At 42.5% G+C, this 18,271-nt stretch overlaps 1 protein-coding gene across 1 annotated transcript in view; it reads left to right on the top strand.

Annotated features, from left to right (window-relative positions):
- The window catches only part of cdk8 (cyclin dependent kinase 8), a 74,354-nt gene that overhangs the window by 15,683 nt on the left and 40,400 nt on the right, over positions 1–18,271 (top strand). The window contains exons 2-3 of the mRNA XM_084326522.1: positions 7,012–7,087; positions 18,065–18,175. Of these exons, the coding sequence (XP_084182648.1) occupies positions 7,012–7,087; positions 18,065–18,175 (187 nt within the window). The remainder of the gene's footprint in view (positions 1–7,011; positions 7,088–18,064; positions 18,176–18,271) is intronic.

The raw sequence follows: 18,271 nt of genomic DNA, 5'->3' as shown, positions 1-18,271 counted from the left end.
CTCCGCAAGGTAAATCTTAAGATGAATGTGGCATATTGCATCGCCAAGGAAGAAATGCTGTTCACTAAATTTAAGCCGCTAATTTTACTCTGTAAAAAGAACTCCATCGTATGGCTACTTAAATTCCCCTCCGGCATCAATAAAGTATTAATTATCTATCTATCAATCAATCTATCTATCTATCTAATAACGAGACAATATGCAAATAAGGTAATAATAATAATAATTAATTTTATTTATAAAGCACTTTTCATTCATGCAGAGTTCCTTGTACTTCTGATTAATGCAATTGTGTGTGTGTGTGTGTGTGTGGATCTGAAAAAGTGGCCAGCAGACATGATGCTGGAACTGTGACACGTGTGCAGTGCACACACACACACACACACGAATAATAATAATAATACATTTATTTATTTGGTTCCACAAATATGTACAGGTGTTTGCATGCATTATATCTATTTGTTATGTTGGTTTCTAGGTGTTTCTAGGTTGGTTTCTAGCTTTCCCTGTAATCTGAGTCCACACCAGCGCTGCCTGGTCTCGGACTGCTTCATATCGGTTATATGGTTATGTCCTTGTTTTTAGTTTTTTTTACATTATGGGCAAATAAAGAGAATTTGTCTGAAAGCATTTCTTGTTAAAGTTTGGATTTTGTGTGCCCTGTATGCAAGATTCATGTCCCTTGCCAGTCACATACCTATTTAAGTAATTAACTGCACTACTTGTGGTTGTTTTTAGAGATTTGAGAGACGTTTTATACTCGTGCTACAAGATTTTGGCCTGTGCTACAAAACTATCAACCTCTGTAGCACCAGTGCTATGTGCAAAAAAAGTTAACGTACAGCCCTGAAGAGTGACAGGTGCTTTTGCAGAAGATACATGACAACAACGAGAAAACAACGGATAGGTTGCTCGATTTCGAACGTTACTCCCGTAGATTTAATATCCGTATAGTGGAATTGGATGAATCAGTCAAATGCACAGACGACTCGTTTCCGTCAGTGTTGGCTGAAATTCTAGGTCCAGAGACCCTCCCTACAATACCGACAGTGGACCAACGTAACAGAATCGGCACCCGAGACTACAGCGGCAACAAAGTGAGGGTGATCATTTGCTACCCTGCGTAAAACTGAAATAAGAGACACGATCATCAGGGATGCACGTAAGAAATGGGGAAAACTGACATACAAAGGTAAACAAGTGTCGTTCTACGAAGATATGTGCAGGGAGGCTATAACTCTACGAGCCCATTACAAGGTTGTGATGCAGCAGCTTTATGAGAAAAATCTCCATCCTATCCTACGTTATCCAGCGATTCTTTCCATTGTGGAGGGAAATGGAAAAAGGATCGGGCTACGTTCGCCTGAAGCGGCCGAAGAGTACATGAAGGAAACACATCGTGGATGACAAGTTTATTCATCTTTTTTTTCATCATATCACCGTTTAAACATAAGTAGCATCGAGAGTCTTGTTTAAGCCCCATTAGGAACAAACGTCTAGGAGTTAAGTAAGTCCTATGAATAAAATTAAGATTAATCTGTTGATGATCCGGGTTACGTGATGAAAGCCGAACGTTTGCCCAAACTTCATCCCAATCAAAATCTACTTCCAAGTTTGGTATATCCTTCCTCCAGACTAAGTCTAGAGGAAGGACCTCATATGAGGACGTAAGTAAGTGACGATAAAACTCAGATACAAAGTAAGAATATAGGACAGGCACATATAAGCACTATGCTTCAGTCTGTACCTTTTTCAGTCACTGTAAATAATCAAATATTGATAAATGATGATGTATATTGTACTTTTTTTTTGATGACTGAAAAAAATAAACTACTACTACTACTATCTGTGGTGTTCAAGCGGCACCTTTAAAGGAACTCCATGAGCCTTTAAAGCTGCTCTTAATTGTAGATAGAAATAAAAAGGATTTGGTGAGGTTAAATTTGTTATATATCTTCAAAGTTGCAAAAACCCTGATCGTTGAAAACATCCCCCAATGTATGTATTAGGGGTGGATGGTATACAGTATAAACGGTATGAATTTGCTCTACGGTATGGATTTTGACTATACCTTGTAACCGGTAGAGCAGCTCTAAAATAGCAATCACGTCATGTAACCACAGCGCGACTATTTCACTCTCATTTGCCCCTAAAAATAGATAGAATTAGTCATAGATAATAGATATGTGCAAACTGGAAAAAGTTATTTAGGAGGCTTCGCGCAGTGGGCGTGTCAACACGCAATTGTCATTTCATAATAAACACATATCACCGCGGCGCACAGCAAGTTTCAATTTCAGTTCCTGGCATTTTTAACCAGTGGAGAAAGGTAAGAGATTTCCCTATCGTTTTTCTTATATGAATTATTCTACGTTAATAAAACATACCTGGTGATCAACTACAGTTTGCTGTGAACGTTATGATATGTGTGTAGTGTTCTGATAAAGACGGCTGGACAGCGGGGCTGGCTGCTGGATTTTGCGAGAAGCATATGCAGCTGCAGAGCCGCAGAATCCACCATAACCCACCCATCTGTACCGGCACAGTGCAGTACTCCAATTCAGCCATTGGCAATTCAGCCGTTGGGTGGGGGGCGCTGTTGAACCGGGCCTGTGACCGGACCTGAAAGCGCCCCTACTCTGCGGCTCTGCAGTTGCATACTATTGGGATCGTTGGGAGCAGCACGGAGTCTCGATTCGGGACTTATTTTATTTGGAATATAATGACTGTATACGCAAAAGTAGCCTAGTTTTAAGTTAAAATATTATAAATCTACATGCCTTGAGGATGTCATTATTTATATAGCCTGCCTATCAGGCAAAAAAAATAATTCTAACGGAAACACTGATACCGTGATATATACCGTTACCATCTATGCTTCAAATTATACCGTGATATAAATTTTAGACCATACCGTCCACCCCTAGTATGTATGCCCTTCTTTTCCGATTTAATTCCCATATAATAATTATTCTAAATATATAATGATAATTATAAATATTTTTTTCCTGTTGTACCGAATTCGTACCGAACCGTGGCTGCTGTGTACCGTTACACCCCTAGTAAATTGTAATGAGTCCTCCCCTGGAAGCCGGCTTTCTGTCCTTTCAGCACGCTGGTGGTCAAGCCTTGTATCCCATCCCTCGTCGCCAAATTGTTGTGGAATATTTTTAATTAGCCAAACAGTGAAAGTCTACAAATTCAGATAAGAGTCAAGCTATTTCAAATTAAAGTAGTCTGTGGCCACAGAAAGTATCCTCAGCTATCAGACAGAGATGAGACAAGTGATTGTACGAGCGTCTGACCAGAAAGTGAGAGAGGTCTGGTCAGACTTCAAATTAAATACACCAGTTTGGAAAAAAATCAAAGATGACAAAATGGAAAACAAAGATGGGTTTAGGGGTTGTCATATCTGACACAAGATTGAAAAGGACAAGATGTGGGGCGGTCAGGTGGCGTAGCGGAGATTGCGTTCGTCACCAACACCGGAGACGCTGGATTCGCCTGTTCGAATCCAGCTCACAGCTCCGGCGTTGTCACCAGCTTGGCTGGCCGTTCACACTAATACAATTGGCTGTATTAGAGGGTGGGAAAGCTGGTGGGGTGGGTCCGGGTCGTTGTAAACAGCGACTCCTACAGTTCGGTCGGGGCGCCTGCTCAGCGCGGATAGGATCTAAGGGGGGTAGTGTGATCCTTCCACACGTTACACCCTCTCAGTGAGAGTCCGCGCTGCCAGGTGAAAAGAAGCGGTTGATTGGCTAGACGTGTGTCGGAGGAAGCACGTGATAGCCTCCACTCTCCCAGACCGACTGTGGGGGGTAAGTGCGCAGCGACCAGAAAGGGGATTGGGAATTGGCGTAACGACTAACATTGGGAAAAAAAAGAAAAAAAAAAGAAAAGGACAAGATGTGATTTTCTGGAAATATGTCATTGTTGTTTTAAGAACATTGTTGGACTGTCGCCCTAGTTTCTGAGTAGTAGGGCTGACCTTTGATTTTTATTTTTGAATTCGAAGCTTCGGGGCTGAGATTCGAAGCTTCGAAATTAAAGGAATCTTTTTTTATTTTAATTTTAATTTTTTATAATAATTTTTTTTATGTTGTGGGACTTGTACAGCACTTTGTTCAACTTTGTCAGTGCTGTAAAGTTGAAACCTTTTTAAATCTTAGACAAACAAAACACTTTGCTTTCATGAAATATTGTAAGCCGTCATTTGAGGCTTTATAAAAGCAGCACAATGAACACAAATCTGTCGGTGCCGAGTCCGACCTCATCTTAAATAACAAACAGCATTGCTTGTTGTAATTAACAAAGAGAGGCAGATTTAGCAAAAAAATTATAATAATAATATTCATATATATATATATATATATATATATATATATATATATATATATATATATATATATTTTTTTTTTATAATTGCATTTTATTTTCATATTCGAATCCCATGCCCATCGAACGAAGCTTCGAAGTATTTAAGACAGCCCTACTGAGTAGCGTATACTAGTTAACTATATTAACAACTAGTAGGGCCTAACAAAAATAATGGTTTGGTTCCGGTTGCCGACCAACCCTGCCGATTTAGGTGCGACCCAATTTATTTTATTTTTTATTTATTTTTTAACTTTTTTTTTTTACAATAAAGTTTCATACAAATCTTAGTCAAACCTTTAGTATTATGGATATTAAACATGCTGGCAGAGTACATGCATCCATGTTGTTGTGAACATTTTAATTAAATAAAGAAATTCCCTATCCATAGTCGCCGTGGGAAAAGAATTAAATAAAAAATTAAATTAAATAAATTCCCTACCTACCCATGGCCTTAACTGACAACCAACAGGAACCAAACAATATTTTTTGTTATGCCTAGTCAATGCTGTACAGAGAATATGTAGGCCTATTTAACAGAACACATGACATTTTCTATAACATGCTGTATGTACACTAGAGTGCTAACTAATATACCCAGTAAGCTGTACAAATAATTGTAGTAGGATGAAACATATAATATTTTCCATAACATAACCCTCCAACCATGCTATCTCCCCGCTCACTTCCCGAACCCTATACCTTAAAGGAACACGCCCACATTATTGGAGATGTGCTTACCGTCTTTTCCAGAGTCCGACAAGAAGATGGATACCAATTTCCTCACACTGTGCGCTCATTAGAAAGGAATCTGGCTGCAAGCTAGCCTAGCTTAGCACAAATGAATGGAAGCAGATATGGATCAGCTAGCCTTGCTTAAAACTCTGGGAGAGGTGACTTTTTGACCAACAGCTAGGCTAGCTGATCTGTATCTGCTTCCATTAATTTGAGCTAAGCTAAGATAGCTTGCAGCCAGATAGCTTTCTATTGAACGCAGAGAGGTGCAAATTATGTTCTTGTCTGAATCATGTTCCTTCAAAATATTGTGTACCTCCTCCAAGCCATAGTACCCCAGACCCTGCTGGCAGCCAGAACCACCCTAAAGAGCCTTTCAATCAAAGTGTTTAAAGATGTTTGTGTTCTTTTTAGGATTTTATTACATGAATTAGGCCAGGGGAGGGGGGGGTCAAGGGAAGGGAGGGGTAGTAAGCAACCGTATTGTTCAAGCAAGGGCCATCGACAGCGCTCTTTGTCCCTCGTCTGCTGCCAGACATGGTCTGGTTCCAGGGACCGAAACTAAAGCCTGCCGCCCGCCAGGGGCGCTCAGTTTTTACCTTTGGCGCTTGACACTTAGAGGGCTGCCCGCCGTGTGGCGTGTAGACATGTAGTTCATAACGATACTCTTATTTTGATTGTGCGAGTACAGATTATAGCCTCTCTCGTCTTTTTTTTCTCCGCCGCGAGATCGTTAAAAAACTACAAGTCCCACATTGCACTCAAGTCAACGGTCCAATCACAGTAGAGTGACGTGACTGGTTTCATGAGAAAGAAAGCAAATGACCAATCGGAAGCTCTCATTTGGCTTGTTTACTTCCTGAAACGCCACCATTGCGATATGTGGGCAGTCTAGTAGTCTATATCGGACCTCCATGAGCTACCGTTACTGTTTAAACAATGACCCAGTCAACTATTCACTTTTAGTTTAATACATGACGAGGCATTGTCTAACGGTATCTAGCTGGCTAGCTACTGATAGCTGCTGATATCAACAAATGCTCCAGCAATAGTCGACTCGAGTGCATAATACCTCCGTTCCCTCGCTAGCTAGCTCACGTTAGCTAGCTCAAATTAGATCTATCTGTCCCAGTAAACTAAATTGTCTTAACGTTATCTACCGGGCTAGCAGTAGCTACAGATAGCTCCTGATATCAATGTCTTATAACATTGATTGAATGCGTATTCTAGCTGAGGGCATGTTGAATGTGATTTGACAAAAGAACCGTAACGTTACCAATAGGGTCCAGCTGCATCGCCGGAGAATTCTTGCATGCTGAATGTAGGGTCTAGCTGAATATAGGGTCTAGCTGCAGGGCCGGAGAATCCTTGCTGGAGCTGGAGGCTACTCAAGTATACACACAGACAGTGGAGCTGTTTGCAGATAGCGAGCATTTTGACTTATTGCGTGGTGGCGATGTCTCGCAGATAATACAACTACAAGTATGATTATATAATATATATTTTATTTAAAAAAAAAAAATTTATATAAAATATATATCTTTTTTTTAATCAAAAAAGATTTGGCAGGTAAGAAATATGCTTGGCGGGTAGATTCTTCCCATCTACCCGCCACTGGCCGGTGAGTCAAAAAGTTAATTTCGCTCCCTGTCTGGTTCCCTTCACTCCCTCAGAGGTGAGCTTGATTACACAAATCTGGTAATGAAACTTTGTCTCCGCTCAGGACCCCCCACCCCCCCATGCCAGCTGCCAACCGGCCCCCCTTCATGTTCCTTTACAAACGGCTCTCAGTCTGGTCTGGTGTTGATGTTGCTCTCTCTCTGTCTCTCTGTCTCTCTGTCTCTCTGTCTGTCTGTCTGTCTGTCTCTCTCGCTTTTTCTTTTTCTTTCTTTCTCTCTGTAGGAAGGATGATAAGGACTATGCCCTCAAGCAGATAGAAGGCACTGGCATCTCTATGTCAGCCTGCAGAGAGATCGCAGTGAGTAGCTCTCTGTCTATGTCTCTCTCTCTCTGTCTCTATCTCTATCTCTGTCTCTATCTCTATCTCTGTCTCTATCTCTATCTCTCTATCTCTATCTCCCTGTATCTATCTCTATCTCCCTGTCTCTGTCTCTCCCTCTCAGTCTCTCTCTCTTTCTTTATCACCAGGGTTAGGCTGCAGCTTTGTAAGCCAGACAACAAGTCAGGCCCTCGAATGCAACGGATATTTATGTTATATTAGGATGCATACCAGGGCTCTATGCTAACTTTTTTTGACCACACAAAGAAATGTAGGAGCACATTTAGGAGCACAGGTCGTGTATTGGTGTGTTTGGTAATGTATTGGTGTGGTATGGTTGGTAGTGTATTGGTGTGGTTGGTAATGTATTGGTGTGGTTGGTAGTGTGTTGATGTGGTTGGTAGTGTATTGGTATAGTTGGTAGTGTATTGGTATGGTTGGTAGTGTATTGGTGTGGTTGGTAGTGTGTTGATGTGGTTGGTAGTGTATTGGTGTGGTTGGTAGTGTGTTGATGTGGTTGGTACGGTAGTGTATTGGTGTGGTTTGTAGTGTGTTGATGTGGTTGGTAGTGTATTGGTGTGGTTGGTACTAGTGTTTTGGATGGTGTGGTTGGTGGTAGTGTATTGATGTGGCTGTTAGTGATTTGATGTGGTCGGTAGTGTATTGATGTGGCTGGTAGTGTTTTGATGTGGTTGGTAGTGTATTGATGTGGTCGGTAGTAGGGCTGCATGATTAATCGGTAAAAAGAAATTGCGATCTTGATTCATAGACGTATGCAATCTCATTTCTAAATGACGATGATTCTGATGTATTTGCGTCAAAATAAAGATCAGTTGCATTAAAACACGCTCCTATTTCCCTATGCGGTCGCACAGGGCCTCGCGGGAAGGGGGGCCTCGCACAAATTTTTTTTTCTTTTTTTTTTCTCTCTCTCGAGGCCCCCCTTCCCGCGAGGCCCTTTTTCATCACAGACCTAAAATCTAGTTTTGCTTATATGCTTATATATTTCACATTAGACACGTTTGTAGAACGTGTCTGACTTGTTCCTGGCTCTGAGGCTCTGCAGGCAGCTCTGATGCTCTGCAGGCAGCAGAATTGGTTTCAATGAGGGGAGGGGTTACAGGTAAGGTAGCGTCTGTTGAGTTCATTGTGTCTGTGTGCGTGGCGTGCCGGGGGGGGGGGGGGGGGGGGCGTGAACCGACTCATTGCCAGACGTGAGCGATTCGACTCACGCTCACGGCAATGAATCGGCTCTTATGAACGAGTCGCTCATGACCGACCCATCACTAGCGTCTGACTATTTCGCACGTGCAGCATTGGAGGTTATGCCAGCCAAGATGAAGAGGACATCGTTCGGCAGATGGACTGAAGATGAAAGTTGTTGCATGTTAGACAGTTCAGTCAGGCTAGCCATCCCGGCTAAAGACAGGGACAGCTAGTTAGCTTTAGCTACGTTATAATATTGAGTGCTAACGTGTGGTTCAGTCGGGATATAGCCATGATGATGTCGGCTAGTAGCTAGCTTAGCTAAAGGCTAACTAGCGTTAGCTAACCTAGAGACAGCGCGTGCAGCATTGTTATGCCAAGATGAAGAGGATGGTCGTTCGGCAGATGAACTTCGTCAACTCCACGCGGTTGTCTCCATCCTCTTGGACGTTTGGTAGGTTTTTAATGCACTCTATTCTATTCCCGCCGTGGATATCTCTCTCTCTCTCTCTCTCTCTCTCTCGGGAGCCAACCGGGCCGACTAGCTGTTGTAGTACTAGTAGCTAACGGTGTGTGGCCTGGACTTGTTGCCGGCACCGCTATGGTAAACACCACTCTGTAGTGGGACGTGTATTGCCTTCTTTTTCCCTTCTCTCTTCGTATGAGAAGAGGAAAACACAGCGGCTGTCTGAAGTGTTGGCCTGTATTGCTTTTCTCACGTTGTACAGTTTTTCAGTGGTAGCCGCATAGCTTGCTTCTGCGTTAGCTAATGGTTAGCGATAGCCGGGTTGAGCTAACTGTTAGCCAGTTAGCTGTTTAGCTACGACGTTAGCTGCCGGCTGCGCTCGGCTGGGAACGTTAGTTTGATGCTATCAGTTAGCCTAGAGTTAGCTGTTAGCTTGTGCTACGACCATTGACATTAGCCGTGAGAATAGCAGGGGGCCCTGGCACTCTGACTACGACATCATCTTTGACAGAAGATGTAGTCGGGCCTGCACCATGACAAGGCTCCGGCCATAGCTTCTTTTTGTCCCGCCAGCGAGAGGCCTTTCGTCAACGTGGAGACCTGTGTTGCGGCCTTTCGCCCTGCGTTCCTTGGTGCAGGTAAGATGTCCATTGGACATTACCCCACTCTTCCTTCCTTCCCCTCCCGAATGTTTTGTTAATAACAATGTTTTTTTCCAGGAAAAACATATGTTACTTCACAACATTTGGAGATACGACATGTGCTGTGTGTGAATTGTCTTGGTCGTTTGTGTAGCTTGGGTAGTGTTGGCCAAAGCTGTGTGTGGCCTGGTGTCAGTACCTGGCTACTCTATTTGCAGTTAGCCTATTTAGCTGATGTCGGCCCTTGGCTCCTTGCTACTTTGTTTTCTCTGGTATAGACCCTCTTCTCTTTGGATTTAAGTGTTGATCTTTGTCCTTTTGGATCTATGTATATTCATGTTGCCTTTGTGAAGTTATCTTTTCCTTCTGTTTTGTTCTTCCATTAAAAGTTGAATATCCTTTAGGGGCTCATCTTTGCTTATCTCTCTCTCATACATTCTCTCTCTCTAACACACACGCATGACACACAGACATGCTCTCTCTCTCTAACACACAAACACACATGCTCTCTCTCTCTCTCTCTCTCTTTCTAACACACACAGTCTGCCTATGGCGGCCTTTCTCGATGGCTAGGCTGTGCTCGCTGAGTCTGTACCTAGTCAAGGATCTTCAGTCACAGTGCTCAGGTATTCTGCCACTGTGTACTCTCTGTTTAGGGCCAAATAGCATTTCAATTTCTTTCCAATGTGTGTGTCTCTCTCTCTCTCTCTCTCTCTGTACACTGTATATTGACTGTAGAACGGGAGCTCTCTCTCGCTCTCTCTTGCTATATGTTGACTGTATCATGCCCAGCCTCGGGCAGCGCTATTATTTAAGAATATGTTGACTGTATGAAAAAAAGCGTTTAAATCTCGCACAGGGCCTCGCATTTCTCCCAGGCGGCCCTGTCTCTATGCATTCACGTCACGCTGCATTCACGTATTGACTTATTTGCTTCGGAACAATCCCAGTTGCGATGTCAACCACACTTACACGATGTAAAGCAAAACACGCTATTAATTGCATGCAGAGTGCAATTAGGGATGCACGATAATTATCGGGCCGATAATTATCGGGCCGATATCAGCAATTATGACGTCATCCCGATAAACCCGATAACGTTATTAATAGCTCCGATAATATAATATATTTTTTGGTAAAAAAAATGCGGTGTGGGTGAATTTGGATGAAGTGCGTTTATTTGACTGTCGGCTCCTCCCGTTTTGCCAGTACTGTGGTACCACTGGTAGCGTGTGGTTTAGGAACAGGGCGTTTTACACAAATCCAGCGCTCCCTTTCTTGGCTGTGACGTAGCCACGTATGTTTCTTGAAAGCAGCGCGGATGTAAACAAAGATGGCGACGCTAGTGGGGATTGTTTCAGAGGGGAAAAGTTTGCTTGCTCTTTGTAATAAATGCAATGCAGAAGTTCCACGAGGAGGGAAAAGTGCAGCGGCTTGTGATACATCCAACCTAGCAGGTCACCTGCGGCATCACCACCGCTGCGATGGTGTGTTATTGTGTTAACTTAAAAGCCTGCGACGACGCGGGGAGCTAAGCAAAGCTAGCCCCTTTCATGGCTGATGCAACCCTTGGTTGAATACGCAGTCACTTATTGCTCCGTAGTAGCCAGGTTAATTTGCACCACCAAGGACTGCTTAAAAGCTAGCGGCTTGAGCCCTTGGGTCATTTCTGTCAAACTTCTTTAATTTAGCAAACGACTCGTCAATAGGTACAAGCGTGCTCGCGCCGTCGTCGTAGGCTTCTAACACCATCGCAGCGGTGGTGATGCCGCAGGCGACCTGCTAGGCTATGTGTCCACTCAAAGCCTTTCTTTCAAGGTGGACAGCTTTGAAAAAAGAAGAAAAAAGCTTTGAGCGTCTTAGGTTGGATGTATTATAAGTTGTTGACGGATTGTGAATTTTCATTTGGAAAAATAAATATGGTCACTTTATCAGTCAAAACTGTTGTCTTGGCTTTTGTTTCTGTTGTCTGGTTAGGTCAAAACTACAGGAATATACATTTAAGTTGGTGTTAAGTAATTGTCCTGGGAAGTCTTTTTATGTATTATTATTATTGTATTGTGATATGTTTTGTTTCATGTTGAAAAAAAAAAGAAAAAAAATTTGATAAAAAGAAATATGTGTCACGTACCAGCGCTTGCGACCACAACTCGGCCCGCCCCTTTCTCGGCTAGACCTGCTAGAGTTTTCTCTTTTTTTTTTATGTGTTTTTTTTCTTTTCTTCACATTATTATAAATTGAATGTATAAGTACTTGTTTACTATAAAAACGAACAGTTAGAATATCTAAAATAGTGTCAAACCTGTGTTTAAATTTAGGTTGTTCACGGACTTTATTTCAATGAAACGGGGGCGTAATTACTGTATTTGCATGTGAATCAAACCTAGCCTGCAGCCCGCAGAGATTTACATTGGGGGAGTGTTAGAGCGACGCACTGGCTCTGTCTGTTTACACTTTCAATGGGATTAGCACTCTGGATCAGAAAGAGATGAATGCATTGGATCTAATGAACGAGTACATGAACTTTGTTAAACCAGTTGATTCAGTCTTGCTCACCGGTGAAAACACCGCGCTATTCAACGGAATTAACTGAGATCGGTCGAGATGCGTCTGCATGGGTAAGTTTAAGAATGTTTGTTTATGTTTACAGTAGCATGTTTACAATTCCGCATCTTTGATAAAACTACACCAAGTTTTTCTGCCGACCACAAGTCCAACCATGTCACGTTTATTACATTAACGTTAGCGTTAGCTAGCTAGCAAGTTAAAGTTGCTAACGTTATATTGATAGCTATTGTTTCAGATAGCAAGGTGGAGAGCTGTAAACAAGACGAAAGTGTATGGATGCAGGGTCCATGTGTGTGTGTGTGTGTGTGTAACAACAACAAGTTTATAATCTCAGCACAGATTGCAGAATGGGTACAGTACAATACAGCTCAATACACACAATTGTTAAGGGGATGCAGACCAGAGAAAGACTTTCGTCTTGTTTACATCAGGGTCCCCCATTTTCAATTCATAATGACATTGACATACATGACATACAGGTAGACAGTACTGCTACATCAGTGTCTAAGAGATGAGCATCAGATAGCAAGGTGGAGAGCTGTAAACAAGACTAAAGTGTATGGATGCAGGGTCCATGTGTGTGTGTGTGTGTGTAACAACAACAAGTTTATAATCTCAGCACAGATTGCAGAATGGGTACAGTACAATACAGCTCAATACACACAATTGTTAAGGGGATGCAGACCAGAGAAAGACTTTCGTCTTGTTTACATCAGGGTCCCCCATTTTCAATTCATCATAACATTGACATACATGACATACAGGTAGACAGTACTGCTACATCAGTGTCTAAGAGATGAGCATCAGATAGCAAGGTGGAGAGCTGTAAACAAGACGAAAGTGTATGGATGCAGGGTCCATGTGTATGTGTGTGTGTGTGTGTGTGTGTAACAACAACAAGTTTATAATCTCAGCACAGATTGCAGAATGGGTACAGTACAATACAGCTCAATACACACAGTAGTTTAAGATGCTGCATCACCTCTTAACCACTGAGTCCAGCTAGTTTAAGATGCTGCATCACCTCTTAACCACTGAGTCCAGATAGTTTAAGATGCTCATCACCTCATGACATGAGGACCGTGCGTATGTGTAGCTAGGAGTGATATGATAAGCAGTGTGTAAGCAGCTTGCAGAGCTACATAACATTAGGCCCATGTCACTGAGTGAGGACTTTGTTGCTTTTTCTCATTGTGACATAGATTTAACAATAATTCTGGTGTCAAAGCAGCATGGGGGGGGGGGGGGGGTACATAGCTTCACAGTCCTATACAGTCCAGATAGGGGGTCCTGGAGAGACAGGGGTCCTGAGGCCCTGTCCACACGAGAGTTTGGATTTAATATGACCGAAGTTTGAAAAAATAAAACTCCGTCCACACGGTGAACACAGGTGGACAACCGTGTATAACTGCGTACTCACGGCAGAGCTGGAACCCAGCAACCGATACATTTAGTACAATGTAATACAATGCCAAAGCAGTAGGCGGCGATGTTGTTCAGACATGAAGGCCATTTCAACCAATCAGAAAAGACTGAACGCTCACTAAACTTCCTGTTGGGTCGCGATCTGCCATTAATTAACTGAAGAAGAAGAAGTAACGTTACCGATATGAAATGGATGTAAACGTTATTTAACAGATTGCAGAATGGGTACAATACAATACGGCTCAATACAAACAATTGTTAAGGGGATGCTGTCTGGACTGGGTTCCTTATAAGTTATAACAATAACTTGACGACACATGAGTTTAGTTTAGCTGCAGCTACATGTTTACTCTGAGCGTCAACAGACATCAGTCGATCACAACACTCTTCAACACAGACGATACGTTTTGAACAAAAGTTTGTTACAATCATTTTCATATAACGCTACTTGGGACAGCTCTGCTGTAAACACTGGTGTAGTTGGCTCTGCTCTAATCTCTCTACCCCGCGGTCTGCCGTGAACATGGGGAATAATTGCGACAGCTCTGCTGTAAACACTGGGAATAACCTCGGTTGCTATGCCCACACGCAACTGCAAAACCTCACAACTCCACCCTGGCCACCGGTTTCAAAAGACCGCGGTTGCAGTGTAGCAAATCCCTGGTTGTGTGTGGCCGAACAGTGCAACTGCGCACATACAATCACGGTTACATTAAACCCAGCGTTCGTGTGGACGGGGCCTAAGGAGAGAGAACTCTGATTCAGCAGCACTTAATTATGTTAATGTTATTCAGGTGAGGGGCGTTGCTGGAGGGGGGTTTGTTGACGCCCAGTTGAAACTGTCTGAAGTGTGAAAAGTTGCCTTCCTTTGAGACACCTTTTCACCTCTTTGGTAATCTAGAACACAGCCAGTTTTAGAAGTTATAATTGGGCACATCGTGTTCAAAACATTCTCAGATGTCAACATATGACACATCATTTGAAAGCTTAGATTCTGTACTTTAGCAATCTGGAATAATCTGAAAAATGAAAATGTAGAGATCTGGCATAAAGCGCTGTGAGGTGACACATATATGCATTAACACTTTGATCGCCATGGGTTAAATTCATAATTTACCATCCCTCCCCAGCTCTATTTGTCTATGGAGAAGTTCCCCTTCTTTGCAGGGCTATAACTTTTTAAATTCTATTGCTAAATTGCCATTATTATGGCCCATTCAATGTCTTATATGTATTGTTCAGGGTGTAGCAACGTTAAACTTTTTCATTCACATATTCATACTAAAATATGGTCTAAAGTATAAGTATGTTTTTATCGTTTTCTGCAGCTTTCTCCGGAACTTGATTTATAGCTCCAAATGCATTATATTGATGATGAAATACAGTTTGATAGCAATCGGCGCGAGATAAAACATTTCAACTGGACGTGGTTCTAGAAGTTACTACGTGTCATCTGATGATGACCGGATGGGCGGGGGGTCGTTTATAATTCCGTGGGCAGCGTTAGATGATTCATCCAGAGTGGGTCATATGTTCATCATAGCAGTTTATATGGAACACGTTAGAATATAACGCTGAATCTTACCGTGGCTTCCTCGCGCCGCTGGCAGATGAGCGTGGAACAGATTTTTTTCTATTATGGGATGGAGAAATGCCCGATCCATTTCCAGGTTGTATAATAGTATATACGTCCAAATCATGTTGTTTTTTCGAGTTATTTGCACCGATCGATGTTCACTGTGTCAAGACGGAGTCTCTCTAACGATAGCGAGTGCCCGGACCACATATGGATGAGCACTACGGGTTCAAAGGCTAATTTCCGGTTGGCGATCTGCCGATCGGCCACCAGATGGCGCTCTTGAACCGCTAGAGAGTTGAGTGGAGCTTTGCAGTGTGTCTCAGGGCTCCGGAGGGGAAATATGATCTCGGTCACAGATTTTTGAAATATTGACATCAAAGACGAGTTACGGCGTCTTCGGCAGAATGAGCATGGCTAGGAATGACGTCTTAACTCGTCCCCGGCGATCATAGTGTTAAAAGAATTAATACGATAAATATCGATATCGGCTTGAGGAGCATAAAGTTATTGGTGTCAAAAAATCAATATCGTGCATCCCTATGTGCAATACATGTTTTTATTGAAAAAAATAATCATGTGAGAGAATCGTGATCTCAATTCTTAGAGAGAAAAATCGCGTTCACATTTTAGCAAGAATCGTGCAGCCCTAGCTGGTAGTGTATTGGTGTGGTTGGTACTTGGTTATAATAATAATGCAGGACCTCTTTAGAGGTCTTTATTCGGCATGCAACGAACTGGGACATGCAATGGGAGCGGCACACACACACTGGAATACACACACGCATGCATTGTATTTTTTCTCAGTCGCCGATGCGATTGAGCTCTGCGCTTGACCCATCCCGTCGTCCTTCCCCCCCAAAGGCAGCCGTGAGCAGACAGGGCGTCGGCGAGTTACCGCGCCCGGGGACCAATCCAAGTGCTCATGCCCGTCTTCGCCAGCGGCAGCGTTAGCGATCTGTTGTGTGCATGTTTTTCCATTGGGTTTATCTTATCGGGGCGGAAACCCTTGCGAGCACGGGGAGAACATGCAAACTCCACACAGAAGGGCCTGAAAAAAAAGACACAACCCTCCCAGGTGCGATACCTATGGTCAAACATTTCAGATGCTTGGGTGTGGAAATATTTCCCACCATAAGACAAACGGTGAAGCACAATTACACAAAAATACAGAACAAAATCAAAGACGACCTGGACAGGTGGGCAAAACTTAAAAACTCAGTACAGGCAAGGGTATCAATAGTTAAGATGGATGTATTACCAAGAATCAATTTCTTCAGCTCAATGCTTCCGTTACCTCCTCCAGAGGGCTACTGGAAAAGATTACAAACCTCCACATACAAATTTATTTGGAATAACAAACCACCTCGCATAAAAAGATCCACCGCACAGAGAAATAAAGCAGACGGTGGCATGGCAGTCCCAGATTTTTTACAATATTTTAAGGCCTTCACTTTAAGACCAGTGAAGATATGGTCTGATCCCCAGGCTTTGGTATCTTGGAGAGAATTAGAAGGAAACATGGTAGCCCCACAGAGACTGGAAGACATAGCACACACTAAACTTTCAATCAAGCATTGTGAGCGAGAATTTGGCCCAATAATTACCCATGCAATCAGAACATGGCAGGAAACACAAAAGAAATATCCTAAACCTCAAGAATGGCATAATCACACTCCCATATTCAATAACAATGCACTCTTAATGGGAAAGCGACCTATAAGATTCCCTATATGGGAAGAGAAAGGCATACACACATTAGGGGATATTTTTAATAACAAGGGCCTCTGTAGTTATGTCGAAATATGTATAAAGTTTAACCTCACCGAGTCCACATGGCTTTTTTACATACAGTTACGACTTTGTATGAGATCTCACGGTGTTCCATTACTAGTACCAATTGAACACCACAGATACCACAAATTTTTCTATGAAAGAGATACATTGGGAGGTTTTGTATCAAGTTTTTATTATCAATTACTAACGTCCTCGTATGAAACCCTTCAAATAGACACTGTCTGGAGGAGGGATATACCAGACCTGGAATATGACTTTGATTGGCAAGGAGCCTGGGCAAATGTCCGACTTACATCAAGGAACCCGGATCATCAACAAATCAATCTGAACTATATTCACAGGACATACTTGACTCCTATAAGGCTGTGCAAAATGGGGCTTATACAAGACTCCAAATGCTCCCAATGTACAAATGGGGACGAAGGAACATTTATGCACATGTATTGGGACTGCCCACCAGTTAAGGCATTCTGGAAAGATGTATCCCAACAATTATCAACACTCGTATTTTGGAATATACCTGTACACCCCGCGGTATTACTATTGAATGATGTTTTTGAGTTTGCAGTGAATCCACAACTAAAAAGATTGGTTTTATCGGGTATCACAGTAGCTAAAAAAACTGATCGCATCACGTTGGTTTCAACCGGAAAAAATGTGCCGAAAAGTGTGGTTTCTTACATATCTTGATGTGATATATCAAGAAATATCTACAGCAAGAATTCTGGGGCTCAATGAATCCAAAATGTCAATGTGGTTAGAAGTGGTGGAGAGAATAAAAGCTAGCTTATAATGGTGGTGTCTGGTCAGGAGTGAGGGATAATGGAGGTACTATCCAAGAGGGGGTCTGGGAGGGGGGGGTTTGAGCTGGAGCATATGTGTGTAGGGTTTTAGAAAATAGGTATTAGGGGTATATTATATACTAACATTTATATAATTGTAATTTCGCTGGATATACACTGTATACGGCTAAAATGTTATTATAGACTATTTTTGTTTTATCCTGTTTCTGTACTTGCATATATTATAACCACCTTTACTGAAAGTTTCATTATGCATTGTGTGTTGAGTACTGACTTTTAATAATTTTTTGTTTTGCAATAATAAAAAAAATATAAAAAAAAAAAGAAGGGCCTGGGAGATACCCCACCTGGGTACCTGGCAACGCGGAAACCTGGTCCCCAAGTGGGAATCGAACCCTGGACCTTCTTGCTGTGAGGCGACAGTGTTAACCACTACACCACCGTTTCAGTCCCCTGACTGTTTGTGTTCTGCAGCTTCTGAGGGAGCTGAAACATCCCAATGTGATCTCACTGCAGAAGGTGTTCCTGTCGCACGCTGACCGCAAAGTATGGCTGCTGTTTGACTACGCCGAGCATGATCTCTGGGTAAGAAACACACACACACACACACACACACACACACACACACACACATACACACACACACACATGCACGCAGGTACACAGGCACACGCACACATA

The sequence above is a fragment of the Notolepis coatsorum genome (genome assembly GCF_963971535.1).
Source record: "Notolepis coatsorum genome assembly, chromosome: 12".
Classification (NCBI taxonomy): domain Eukaryota; kingdom Metazoa; phylum Chordata; class Actinopteri; order Aulopiformes; family Paralepididae; genus Notolepis; species Notolepis coatsorum.
The sequence above is the reverse complement of the archived record's forward strand: the minus strand, read 5'-3'. Positions and strand labels throughout refer to the sequence as shown.